This window comes from Corvus brachyrhynchos, unplaced genomic scaffold (assembly GCF_000691975.1).
Source record: "Corvus brachyrhynchos isolate BGI_N302 unplaced genomic scaffold, ASM69197v1 scaffold115, whole genome shotgun sequence".
Lineage (NCBI taxonomy): Eukaryota > Metazoa > Chordata > Aves > Passeriformes > Corvidae > Corvus > Corvus brachyrhynchos.
In genome coordinates this window covers 19,837,191-19,851,305 of record NW_008239553.1, presented here as the reverse complement: position 1 = coordinate 19,851,305, position 14,115 = coordinate 19,837,191, and the positions used below count along the sequence as shown (strand labels likewise).

General features: G+C 35.3%; 1 protein-coding gene across 5 annotated transcripts in view; it reads right to left on the bottom strand.

Moving 5' to 3' along the window:
• Positions 1-14,115, bottom strand: part of AKAP6 (A-kinase anchoring protein 6) — a 274,630-nt gene that overhangs the window by 80,556 nt on the left and 179,959 nt on the right. For all 5 annotated transcript variants that reach the window (XM_017741971.1, XM_017741970.1, XM_017741972.1 and 2 more), the window contains exons 8-9: positions 8,784-8,932; positions 2,805-2,925 (exon numbers count right to left, since the gene is read on the bottom strand). In XM_017741971.1, coding sequence (XP_017597460.1) covers positions 2,805-2,925; positions 8,784-8,932 — 270 coding nt within the window. The remainder of the gene's footprint in view (positions 1-2,804; positions 2,926-8,783; positions 8,933-14,115) is intronic.

The following is a 14,115-nucleotide window of genomic DNA, read 5'->3' as shown; positions in this document are numbered from 1 at the left end:
TTCACTTTGAAGCTGTAATTGATAGAGAGAAACTAAGACAAGACCTGTGTTTTCATAACAGCCCACATCATTGAGGAATTCTGACAATAATAGCTGCCTGGATTTCTCTCCCTGCGGACCACAACGCCTGTGCTCTCTGGGAAGTGCAGGCAGTGCTCACGCGCACTCGACCATCCACGACTCTGTAAAAAAGCCTCTGAATAAAACGGGTGTCATCGCTGATTAGAAGAGAGGTTTACTAGGCTAGTTTTATAAAACTATTAATACTCTTTTTGAGGACATGATTCATTGTCACACAAATCTCTGAAATTAAGGATGGTAAAGACCTAGTGATTTATCTGATCTTTCCTTTGCTAGTGCAGAACTGTTCCCTCAATTACACTTGCTAATGTTGTCCTTTGTCTACTTCTAAATGTCTGAAATTATCGGGCTTTCAACACTTCTTTGAGAGGTTGCTCATTGTGGTGTTTGGGGCTTTTGGTGTTGTTTTTGTTTTGTGTTTTTGGCAAAAATGATCGTTCTAAATGCAACGCACTAAAGATTTTTACGTTACCTGCAAATCCTCCTCCCACTTTGCGGACACTCCTTAGTCATCTCTTATGCAAACTCCACATTTCTAGATAAAGCTTTTGTTCAGCCCTTAAAAATTTGTTTGCTGCTCTTACTAGAAAGGTAAATGCAGTGAATATTCACTGCAAGAAGGCAAGGAGTCTCTTTCTACCCTTCTTCAAGTGGTTTTGAAGTGTCCAGCTACCAGATAGGCAGTTTTGAGATAGGGGATCAAATCTAGCACAGTAGTCGGGTGACCTCCTGGCAGAAATTGCGGGACAAACAAGGTGCCTGTTGTTTGGAATCAGTGCTGATTTGTCTGTGCTGCACAGGCTGCAGACTCAGCTACTCTCTATCATAAAAACTCTCTGCTTTCAGAAGGGTCATGCCTACCATAATACAGAATTAAGATAGACTATTAAGAAACTATTCGCATTTTGCATATGTAATATTACCCATTTTGCCACCATATTATACTGCACATATTAGTAAATTGTTGCCCTTTTTTACTTTTCACATCATGCACTATTATCCCTGCCTTATCATCTATAATTATTCTTAGGGGTTACATTTGGAAACCAGAAAGGGAACTATACTAAATAGGATCCAAAATGCTTGGGCTGCCTGCTTAATCTTTGTTCTTTTTCATATTGATGGATGGATTACCTTAAAATTTATGTTTATCTATTTATGGTTTTTTAGTATAGTACTAAAACTAGTGGTTAAATTAGTCATGGTACAAGCTGGCCTTATGTGGACAGACACTAACTACCAAAACACCTTATGTTAGACTCACAAAAAATTCTTTACTCATTTCTGACTTTGTTTACTTCTGAGCCTGGCCAAGGCCAGGTCTGTTAAAGTGTGATTAAGTCTGATGAAGTATTTAGAAACTTCAAAAAAAGACATTAGCAAAAATAAAAAATAATTGTCAAAGCAAGAAATGGAGGCCAGTGAAAGAAACTCACTTGCAGCCTAAAATAGTTTGGATCTGAACTATATTTACATTTATAAACATATTTTAAATCACATGACAACACCTTCTTAGTGGGTATTTTAAATAAAATAACTAAAATAAGAAAGAATAAAATTCAAGAAGACTGTCAAGAAAATAGCATGCCAAACAAGAAAAAAATATTATATTTAAGAAATTATCAAATCATGCAATCATAGAAGAACAAGAACAACTTCTATTTGACCTTGAATGTACCATTTATTTGATAAGAAATTAAAAAAAAGCTAGAGGGTAGTTGTTTCTTATCATTATAGTGTTGCTGATTCTGTGGTTAGTTATTAATTTTATTTTTTATGATTCACAATCTGCTCTTTGAAATATGCCATATGCTCAAAGCAATTCAAGGATGACAACTGTCAGAATTACTCCAATAAAAATTGCCTAAATGAGGAAGATTTACTGCAGCCTGATATTTCTGTCGAAAGCCCCTCCTTTCTTTCCCCCACCACCCCTCAGACCCATAGTTCCTCAGTCACACAGTGAAGCCTGAATCAATTTCAGAATCAAATCACACATTTTGAGGAAGTTCTTACAATCTAAAAGAAATGATAAAACTTCTGGGTTAAGGCAGCTATGGCAAATAAAAGAAACCATGTGTGTCTGGATGCATGTGTGTGTATACACACACACACACACACACACACACACACACATATATATATATATATGCTAGAATTAGACCCTATAGCTTCACCCTACAAGTTCAAAATCATGTTGCTCAAATCACAACCAAGTGTGAAGACTTAACATGACAATGTCTACTTTATGTATAACTAATAAAAATTAAATTGGAAGAGTCCTGTATCCTGGCAGCAGCAAACCAAAATCAAGGCAAATGTCTTTCTTTCCAGATGAGGTCTGAAAGGTGGATAAAAATCCAGCTGAAAGCTCCAATCAAAACACATTTTGTTAAATGTTCCCATTTCATTTTTTTCCTTCATTTTGTTTCAGTCTATTTATTAATGCAGTTTCATTTATTTCTATTCATCTTGAAGACAAATCTTTGTCCTTCTATAGAATTACACCAAATAGAATGTGATAAAGGGAACTTTCTTGCAATTATGATGTCGGTGCAGCCTGTCAGTGCACTGGGGATGGAAATGAGGTTGGGGACAGGGAAGGGAATTCTAATAGACACCATGATAGATACAATGAACGCAGCGATATCCTGTGAGAGAAAGACTTGTCAAGCTAATCAGATCTTCTATAGCTAGGTAAAGGCAGTAACAGTAGTGCTAACCTTGTAAAGATGCTGCTGCTGCTCCTCTGACATCATCAGGTCATGGCTGTCCATCACGATGGATTCCATGTCAATCAGCCAATCCCAGAGCTCCTGGTATTCTGAATCAAAGTCCAAAAGGCTGTAGATAAGGAACAAAATGTATTATGCATAAATACTGTGTAGTTGTTAAAATCTTGTATTAGAATAATATATTCTTGAAAACTCATGATGTTCCAAGTTATATTTCTAAAGAGACATTCTGTATTTATACAGTGTGGATGAAAATGAAAACTGAAATTCAATTTAAGCCAGTGCCATGACCTAAATTCAGTGGCTGATGCCAAATCCTGACAACAGTTGGCATACTGCATTTGTTTCAAAAATACTGAAATACAAATCCCCTATAGATGTTGTTTAATGTTTTTTACAGTTCTGGCTTTATATTGAGCAAATTTCACAACAATCATCTTGATATAATTCATATGAAAATATTATTTACATCAAAAAATTAGTCAATCCATTTAGCCATCCTTCTGCTGTCTATCTGCCTATCTTTGTAAATATCCTACATTTATTTTCATGGATGAGTGGCTAGCATTTCAACTTAACGCCTTAAGATAGGCTTGAGTGAATATGGTAAGCCAGTGAGAACTAAGGCCAGATACAGTATTAGACAGGTGTTCCCTACAGACATGTAAGAAACAAAGGTAAGGACAGGAAGTCAAAACAATGAATCCTTGAATAGCCAGCAATCATTAAAATTCAAAGGAGGATCACTACGGTTTTCAACAAAATAAATCATTAGAATAAGGAGCTTAAAAGGATTAATGTGATTCTCTATTGAAAGCCTGGTGAATAAGTAAAGCATAGATTCTTCTAAAACACTGTGATACAAGACAGAAAGTACACGCTGAAAAACTGCACATTGGTCAAATAGATACCTCTTGAAAAGGGATCTTCAAATTTGCAAAATTGGAACTAACAAAAGTCTTGCCAGTAGTATCAAAAAACTCCCATATTGATCAAAGAATAGTGCATGTTCTACTAAAGCTAATTTCTCCAATTATAAAGAACTTTTTAGCAGCCCCATTAAAAAAATTAGCAGTGTTTCAACAGAGAAACAATAAACTAAATACGCTTTTAATGTCGTTAGTACTATTGCAGTTTTATTTGTTATTAACTAGAGTACCATGCGCGTGGTAATCTTTAAAACTTATAGATAAAGTTGTGACAAGTAGAACTGTCTCTTCTCAAGAAAGCAGGCAAGGCAGAAGAAAGCATTTGCCGTCTGTGGTGTTATTTTCAATGAATTGACAACAAAGAAAGTATTGTATAATGTACAAGCACTGACTCCTGCTTCTGAAGTAACCCTCTAGTTTAATCCACTGTACTTAGTATACTTTTACTCAATAATTTATGAGGTGCACTTACTTAAAACTGCCTGCTGCCCTGAGAAGGTAAGCAGTGTTACTATAAAGAAAGAAGAGCAAGCACAAAAGGTCAAGTTACTATTATTGAAATATAATAGTTTCGCTTGGAGTTCAGGGCTTTTCTCCTATTTCAGGAGGTATTTGACTCAGACATCATTTGGAAAATAAAAGAAAACTAAACTCCATTTTGAATGGTATATTTGGCAGTTTTACCTTCATCAGAAAGCAGTATAACCATTGTGCATCTTCAGTACCTACTTCTCCTTTTCTTCCTTTCATTTTATCCAAATATTTTTCAAAGCCATTAAACTCACAGGCAGTTATTTAAACATATGTTTTGTGACATAAATGTTAGATTTCATAACATATAAATCAGTACAGACTCAGTTGAACTTGGATGGTTTGTACCAGTAAAAATCCTAAATTAAGATAGGAAGATGAGGTAAAACAAAGCCTACATACAGAATGGGATGGGATGCCTTTGGAAAATGCACTAGGAAGCGGGCTTGGATTTTTCTATACTAGGCAGAAGATGTATCCAAAGCTGTATCCAAACATCTGCTTTGTGCCTAAAGATCCGCATCTTACTTACAGTCCAAACTGGTCCATTTATTTGTGTATTGAAATGAACCAATCCTTTAAAGAAACAGAAAAGCACTTTTCTTTGACCTTTATAAAACACAGATAAGCACTAGAAAACAGCTGAACATTTTGATTTGAAACTCATGTTCTAAACAGGAACTCAACACAAAACCAAGAGTGAGAGAAACAGTGAGAATTCACTGGCAAAAGCCCAGGAAGAGATACAAGATGTAATGCAAGATTTATTTTTTTTCTCCATAGTTTACATACTGTACACTCATTCTCTCTTTTTTCTTTTTTTGTTTTGTTTTGTTTTTGTTTTTGTTTGTTTTGTTTTGTTTTGTTTTCTGAAGTAAAGTCATCTGGGAGCACTTTTAAGCAACTGTCTGTGGCAGTTATTTGCCTGAGCCTGAAGATAGTGAAGTCAGCCTACAAAGCATCACCAATATTTTTTTAATATGATTGCAATACTTTTAATGGTTTTAGAATATCTCTGATACATATATTTTTAAAAGTTTTATTTTTGAAATTAATGCCTTGGATCTAAATGGATGAATTTAGTGATCACTATTAAATTACTGTTTGGAAGAGGATGCAAGTTACTAAGCCACTAAAAAGATATTCAGAAAAATCAAGAAATTGTAGGACCAGAGAGAGATTAAAATGTGCCTGTCAGTACTTCTGTGATATATTTAATATTTCTTTTTTATTCAGAATCTACTCTTCCTGAGCTTAGCAGATCTTTCTTTTATATTGCCACAGGCAGAACCAGGGAAAGCATGACTTCTGAAATACTGATGCGTGTTAAAGATGCAAGATTCATAGAAAATATTTAATTTTGGTTGATTATATGAATCTACCAATCACTAAAAAAAGGAATAAATTAGGTCATCTGTTTATTGAAAAAGAAAAAAACCTTCCATTAAAAGTACCCAAACATTGCCAACAAAAATGTTATAATATGAGTTAAAGAGCAGGTAAAAACAGCTTCCTTGATGTAGGTTTGTTGGTTAACAAGCTAAAACCATTAGCTATATAATAACTAAAATTACATTAAGAAGTATATTTTGTCTTGGTAAACCGGGAATCAGATATGCAGAGTTGCATGTCTAATCCCTTGAACCCTAAACATATTTCTTAAAATGTGGACACCAATTTATTATTTTGAATGAAAATTCATGAGCACCTTTCTCATGAGAAAACCAGTTCGTCTGTGGCATTAATAAATAAAAAGGAATGTGAAGCTATTTCCATCAGCCTTTTTCCCCATGTTTAACACGCACTTCCAGTTTGTAGTATTTCTTTGATGGCATAACTCACATGGCATTTAGAAGTACTGTAAACACACTGGTACACCTACCAAAAAATTCAGCCAGACAAAAAGTTCCTTCAAGTTTCTGTGTCATAATTTTATGGAACTCTTTTCACATGTTTTTATTAGGAAGATATAGGAGAATTCAGAGTTATCACCTTAATAGTTTTAAAACTGCAGTATGTTGTGCACGTACTTGAAGCCCCCTCTAATGCATTTCTCTCAAAGTCTCATCCATGAAGGCCCAACACCCACTGATGACAAGATTTTAGGATCTGGCTTTCATGTTGTGCAATGGTGCTGTCTGTTTCTCCCAATGGGACCTGTACCCACTCCTCCCCAGTTTTGAGGGGATCCAAATATTTCCAGACATGTCTGCTATAACATTTTGTACCTGCCATCAACTACTCTTGGGTACTTCTTACCTCCTGGCTAGCTGGTGTTCTCCTGCAGCGGATACTCATTCTTTTCTTTTCCTTTGTCACTTCACCTATTTTCATGCTAATACACATAAACCCTCTGTATTGCAGTTTCAACAAGATTACTATTTTGCAGGAAATCTCCTGTTCTTTATACACCCACTAGAATCGCACTATTCTGCAAATACTGCCCTACCTATCTCAGTTTAGCTATTTCCTGCACAAAGTCATCTCCCAAATCTCCTACACACACACACACACACACACACGCGTCATATAAAATAGTCTTCATTTACAATAGCTCTTGCTCTCCCTGTGGACATTCTTCTTTTTCCTAGGTCAAACTTCCACAACAGCTAATGGATAGATACCCTAATTTATGCAAATGGCCCCTTCTCTGTAGAGATCTCAGTCTCTAGCTAGGTCATGCTACTGTGGAGTTTCTGTCCACACTTTTCATGCAGTAAGGAAAGGTTGCATCAACTGTATTTTTAAATAGCTGAAAGGCATTTCCATTTTTTTCAACATAGCACCTCAGACTGGTTCAACTGAAGTTTTCCAGCTGAATTTAGTCCCCATTAGCTTCTAAAATGGCTGAATATGTGGTACTGTACTGGTACGATTTCAGCCCTTTGGCCCCTGAAGTCACTGTTGAGCCTCTAAGGGCTGAGATGGCCTTATGGGCCCGGAAAGGTGGCCATAGCACAAAAAAGGTAGGAAATACTAGCAGGTGACCATTTCCAGTTCTAAACATATAATTACAAGTGAAAACAAGTGCATTTAAGAAACCATTTGCTTATCATATATGGTATGTAGAGTTACAAACTGGATTCCTCTATGAAGCTTAAAGCTTTACATCCCCTACCCTCAGGAAAATCAAAAGTCTGTTGATGTGTCTTACATCCCCCTCAATATTCCAACCTTAAGCCTTGCTCACGTTCAGTGGTGGCTGAAAAATTAGAGGCTGGTTTTGAATATGTAGCCCTCATTTATGTAGCGTACATTTATGTACGTATACACACCAATTCTGAACAAATTATTTTTATGGTTGGCACTAGCTGCACTGGCGTGTTTGAGAATCTGATAGATTTCTGCATATGTAATCAAGATCTTAGTAATCCTACATAATTAGCCCACACCAACTTTTCTAAAACAGTCATCTTTCCATGTAATAAGAGGGGATGTTTACAAGGCTCATCTACCTTTACAGTTGGTAATTTAATAAAACTGTGTTTCCAAGACCTGAACATTGAGTTAACAGTTGGAAAGGGGAGTTCTGGAGATAGAGAACTCATGAACACCTCTGTCAATGGCTTTCCTTACATAGGAAACTGCAGGCAAAAGTTCTACTCTATTTGCCAGTTATAAAGAAACTATCAGGAAAAGAGCGTACCCAAACAATGAGCACTAGTTGGCTCCTTTGAATTGCTTTTGGCCAACACTATTACGATCCCACAGATTTGTTTCTTATGTTCATTTTGGGGTGCTAGTAGTTGGAAGGTATGGTTTTCAAAAGACCTTAAAGAAAAAGTCTTAATCCACACCTACAAGTTTCCTTGATTGTTAAAAAGAGAGGGCAGCAAGAACTCATTTCAGCATAGTCCTGTGATTAATTTGTCCAAAATATTAAGAATGCTTTTGCTTGTACACTTACATATATACCATAAATGCGTGGGTATGTGTGTTAACATTAATTAAAAAAACAAGTAAAGGAAAAATAGTTTAAAAAAAGGGAAAACAGTTAAAATTAATGCTTTCTTGAGGTTCAAAACTAGGATGTTTGAACTATAGGTGAAAGGCTTCATATTCATATTTTCTAGTCACTAGGAGAACAATGACTATAGAGCTCTTGCAGAGGTACTATTACACTAGCAAGATTCTTCCTTGGAAGACGTTAAGAAATCAAATTATATGAAGCTGGAGGAGAAAATTATATGACTGGAGGAGAAAAGCCTAAAGAAAAAGGACACATTATATTTTTTTAAATCTAGATAACAGATTACTATTAGATAATATTAGGTAGTCCTATGAACAAACCATCATTTGGATAAATTATCCAGAACACATTATTTTTGCATCCATATATTAAAAAAAAAAAAAATAAGAGAGAAACAGCTGTCCCCATCTCTCAGCCTAGGAAGAAAAATCCTGGTTAACTAGGAAGAAAAATCCTGGTTTTTAAGAAAAAATATATTGTGTAAAAAAAAAAATACAGATCAGTGAGAATAAAACAACAAAAAGAATAGTTCCCTACCCATTACTTCCCACTGTGTGAACTTTTGACATATCAGCAAACTCTTCCTTTCGCTTGCTACTACTGTTGTACTGCTCACTGTACAGTTTTAAGGACATCTGTTCAACAGCATCTCTTTGTGCTTCCAGATAGCATAGCTGAACCTCAGCCTAGAAAAAGAAAACAAAGAGGTGAAAAAAACAAAACAGAACATTAAAAAAAAAATTCAGAAAGAATACATTCAAAACAAATACTTTTGGACTGTAACAGTTTTAACCAAATTACTCACACTATTAATTTTCTCCTAGTATATGATAGTGAAAAAGGCTGAACCATTACGTCGGAGAAAAAGTACAGTGTAATCCCAAATGCTAGAAATGAACTATTGAGGTTTCTATCAGAGAATGTGTTATATATTCCATGAGATGTATATCCAATCAAATGCTGCATAAAAATGTCTGGACATGAATAAAAAAGATATTAGAAACCAAGCACTGTGATAGAACAGGTAGATATATAAAATTACATTTCTTACAGGCTTCAAGATTGATATTGTTAACACACTGTGCTTCATAATTAATGAAAGCCATATTGCTATAGGTATTTTTCCTTTAAATAGTAAGCATAAACAAACCCAAGCAGATTGGCATTGTTCACATTCTCCTTTCTCATATCTGGCACAGACTGATTACTCAGCAACTTTAATTGCAAGGAAAAAGGTAATACGTGAGAAGTGCTGTTTTCCATCAGACTGTGCCTGTCCAGAAGAATGTTGAATAATATTTGGCATCATAACTTATTGAACAGACACTTTATTTATTGCAGCTGTGGTGATCAGTATGCTTCTGAGGCTCAGAGAACCAGATGACACAAGGATAAAATCTGCTGTTTGCCACACTTGCCCCTAGGAACAGTGGAAAGAACAGAGTGTAGACTAAGTTCAAAAGCACTTCGGGGCCGATATGCCATTGTTTTCTTTTAATATGCTTCGTTGAAAGAAAAACACATTACAAATTCTGATAATGCTTCAAAAACCTCTACTTCTGTGTAACTACATACTTTTATTTCCATTAGGAATGGAATGCCTGCTTAACTATTTGGTACTATGGCAAGTGAATGCAAATGGCATGGAGGAAATTTTGTATAAGGACTGTCCTCTATTTTTTGCAGGGAAGTGAAGAGTTTGTTTGCTGACAGCACAGCAGAGTTACCAATCTATGGAACAATGGCAGTCATAAAGAGAAAGTAGTGAAAGGGCTAGAGAAAAGGGTAGTCAGTAAAATGTAGGAAAAATGCAAGTAAGTGAAGGGAAACAGGCACTGAAGAATGTCAGTAGGGTAAGTCTGAAAGGCTGGAATGTCTTCATAAGCTAGTGGTAATAACAGTTTCTATATTTGCTTAGGCTTTGCCTTGGTTCAATTTTTACTGAAAAACAATGCAAGTGACTTGGAAATTTCATTTATTTTTAAAATTTCTCATTCATACCTTTATAGCTTTCTCTCTCAGCTGCTTCTTACAGTGAAATTAGTTATGTTTTCCAATAAATCCCAATATGTTTTTGAGAAATTAAAAAAAAAACCTAACAAGCAAAGCAAAAACCCAGAAAATACAGAAAATGCTAGCAATTTTCCAAGGAGAAAAAAGACAAGAATTCCAACTAATCCATGCAGGTCTTCCACTGTGTATTTAATCATAATTCAAGGCTTTCATAGCTACTTTTAAATAGTGGAAAATGAAACCACAAAAGATTACCAGTGAAGAAACACTATCTCAATAGATGACTAAGTAGCTGGGACTGTCCAGTTAGAGTAAAATGTTAAGGTTTGAGAGAGCTTCAAAACTATTCTGCTTTCTCAGAAAGTATAATTAAAATGGCCATTTATATAACTCACAAATAACTAAGGCAGCGAATAAACAAACTGTATCTCCTTCCTGTTACGTTTCCACTCCCAAACACATTTTCCTCTGAACTGATAAACAGTCCACTTCCACAGTATACTGAGGTTCCTGAACAAATTCCTTTTTTGGAAGGATTCTTTACCAGTAAGGATAGTCTTCCAGCAGAGTATTTTATATTGTCCATATAAGGCTATGAATGTGCTCTTTTAATTTATTCTTACCACAAAGCAGTAATCCACTTATCATTTTTATTTTTGTTATAGTTGACATGACATATTCAGTCTAAATCCCTGTTGTCAGTGACCAGTAAATTTCTAAAACAATTAAATCTATCAATTAAAATCTGTGACTGTTTTAAGCCTAGAGGGGAAACCTTGTGGAAGCAAAAAATTTCCCTGATTTTCAGGACAGGTTTGTAAATCAGGATTCCTGCTTTTTCAGCTATGGGTTTTGGGTGGAGTTCAGGTAGAGGTTTTGGGGTTTTCTCAGCTGTTATTGAAATTGTGTACACAACCTTCCTTCTCCCCTCCCACCCCAAGACTCCAAACAGAGGGAGTTCACTTGTAGCCTAAACTCCAGAACATCACACATAATAATTAAAACTGAGCCCTGAACTGTATGAACACAGGCTACTTCTCAAACAGCACAACTATCCTAATAATTTAGATACTTTTTTCCCCTTGCATTTTCTAATTCCCCATCCTGCGATTTCCTCTATATTTCAAAATAAAAAATGTTAAAACTCAAGCCAGCAGCTTTTCACAGGTTGGTCATGCTCTGTTCACTAGCAAAAATATTTGTAGGCAAAACAATAATGAATACAGAAAATTGGAGAAGAAAAAGAAGGGTTAAATAGAATAGTAGGGGAAAGGAAAAGCAGGATGTAAAGGGTAGGTAAATATATGAAGAGAGATAAATAACAATCCACTATTTCTTCCTTGCAGCTATAAGGCCCTCTTGTACTGAGGATTATGAACTCCATCAACATCATACTCTACGAAGCCTGAATACAACCTGTTTCTTGCACTTCAGAAATATGATCCCTCTATAAATCAACTATTTTTATTTTTAAACCCAATTTCTATCTTCAACGTTTGTGAACAATTACAGCAGCTCAAACTCAGACAGTGCAGAGTTTCAGATGGATCTCTCTGATTTCTTTTCTGTATGTATTCATCTATCTCACTGTTGTACTTAAGCATTTTTTTTTGTCTCTGTTATACTGATATCAACTGCAAATCCAAAGAGGCTTTGAAGACCTTGAGTAGGTATTGATCAGTTTAAGTATCAAAAAACTACATTCTACAGAATCTGAGCTAACAGGTACAAGGCATAATATGGAAAAAAGTACACAGCACAGATATGCAATAAACCTACTGCAGTTTATTTTCAACTTAAAACCTTTAGTGGTAATGAAGGACTAGTTTTGCAATATTCTGGGAGAATAAAGTAGCAACTTTATAAATTCCTAATCAAATATAGAAAAGCTACTTGACATTTAATTGTGCATTGTGTGCATTTTCAGATTGCCCTACACACAATTTTTTTTATTATATAACACAATTTTTAAGAACAGTCTCTATAACAAACACACCTGTGTGGACATGGATATCTAGCAAATCCCCGAAAAGTCTACTGGGATATGCATCGTCCGAAATATAGCTGATAGAAATTGGGTGGGAGGTAATCATTCATTTACTCCTAGTGCCCCATCTTAGAATTGAAATTCAGTTCCTTTTTTTTTTTTTGAGGATGTAGTACATCAGAATATGTGAAAAATTGAACATGGGGAAAAAAAATGCCAAGGAATTATACTCAGCAGTAGTTTTCCACTTCATGGTCCTCTGCTAAGTGACCATTTTTGCAGTAAAAAGACAATAAAGATGCTGATGATGGTCTTGTTACACACTTGCAGAGATTCTCCACCTACTGGATGGAATGAGTTTAAAATATTCTGTTGTAAATTAAACAGAGATATTGCCAATAATCAAATGACAAAATCCTCTCATTTTCCTGAGCCTGCAGGTACCAATCTCTGAACAAGACTATGAAAAAACTGTAGTCTGGGGAAAAACAGTGAAAAAAATCTAGACTAGTGCCAAATACTCAGTTGTAGTGATTGATTAATAGTGGTAAATAATTTCAAGACTATTTTCTAAAGCTTATTTTCTAAAAACCAAGAACTTATAAATAAATCGGGGGAGCCTGAGGTGCAAATCTGTTCCTTAAGACTGTCTTTGCATGACAACGTAAAATGTCCTTTACTATACAGATCACTATATAACATGAAGGAGTAATCAGTGACAATACAAATCAATGAAAATACATTGTATTTCTTGTTAGACCTACATGTTAGAATGACCTTATTCTGAAGTGGAGAAAGACAAGGGATAATGACTCTTACTGTGGGAGGAAGGAGATTGAAAGGTTATATTGTATACAGAGTATCAAACAAGAGACTCAAAATTTACACCAATGTGAATTGGAGCTATGAACTCAGAGCTAGTGTTTTTCTGCTGCAAATTTTTTTTATTTTTGAATGTACTAGAATAAATATCATTGATTTGGTGTTGAAAGGAAAGTGTTTTCAGACAGTGTCTCCCAAGGAGCAAAAGTCATTTGCTATGAACTATGTTACTGTAGGCAAACAATTCTGTGTTTTAGATATACAAATTATATATAATACATTCAGCTGAATTTAAATTATGAAAGTATCTAACCTTGTGTTACCCCTTCTCTACAGTTCTGTAGAGAAACTACGCTTCTGCCATACTACACTGTACTTAGTGAGAATTATGTGAGTACAGACAGTTCAGTTCCTCTGCTATTATTTGAACTTAAGTTGGATGAAAACAGTCTCTGCAATTAAAGCACAAAATTCAGTTTCTACCAACAAGGAGGTAGTCAGATGGCCCCATGCAGCACGTAGACTTAGAATACTCACCCATATGTATATTTTAAAGAAGTGCAAACTCAGATGTCCCATTTTAAAAGTATGTACATTCCAGCTTGTCACTCTGCATATCTCCAATTGGTGAAATTTCTTGAGATTTAAAATTGAGAATAATTTCTTTCCGGAATTAAGTTGATAAGAGTAGCATTTGCACTTAAACAATCAAGCATTTTTTTGTTGTTTTCTGTCACAATATTCTGACTACTTGTCCACATTATAAAGTTGTGGAGAAGGCTTCATTACAGAACACAAAAAAGACCCTGGCTCTGTCACAGTACAGCTACTGAATAAAATTATGTTGAGAAGTATATGGCTCAAAATATCTTCCATGAAGATGTAGATGACAGAAAGCATTCTTTGGCAGGCAAGAGTTTGTCCAAAATCTCTGTACAGACAGACTTGATCATCCATCACACCATCCCTACACCCAGCCAACAGGTCTTCTATTGATGAAAACACCTAAGGTAGAAGGAATGCTTTCAAGAAGTCACACCAGCATTT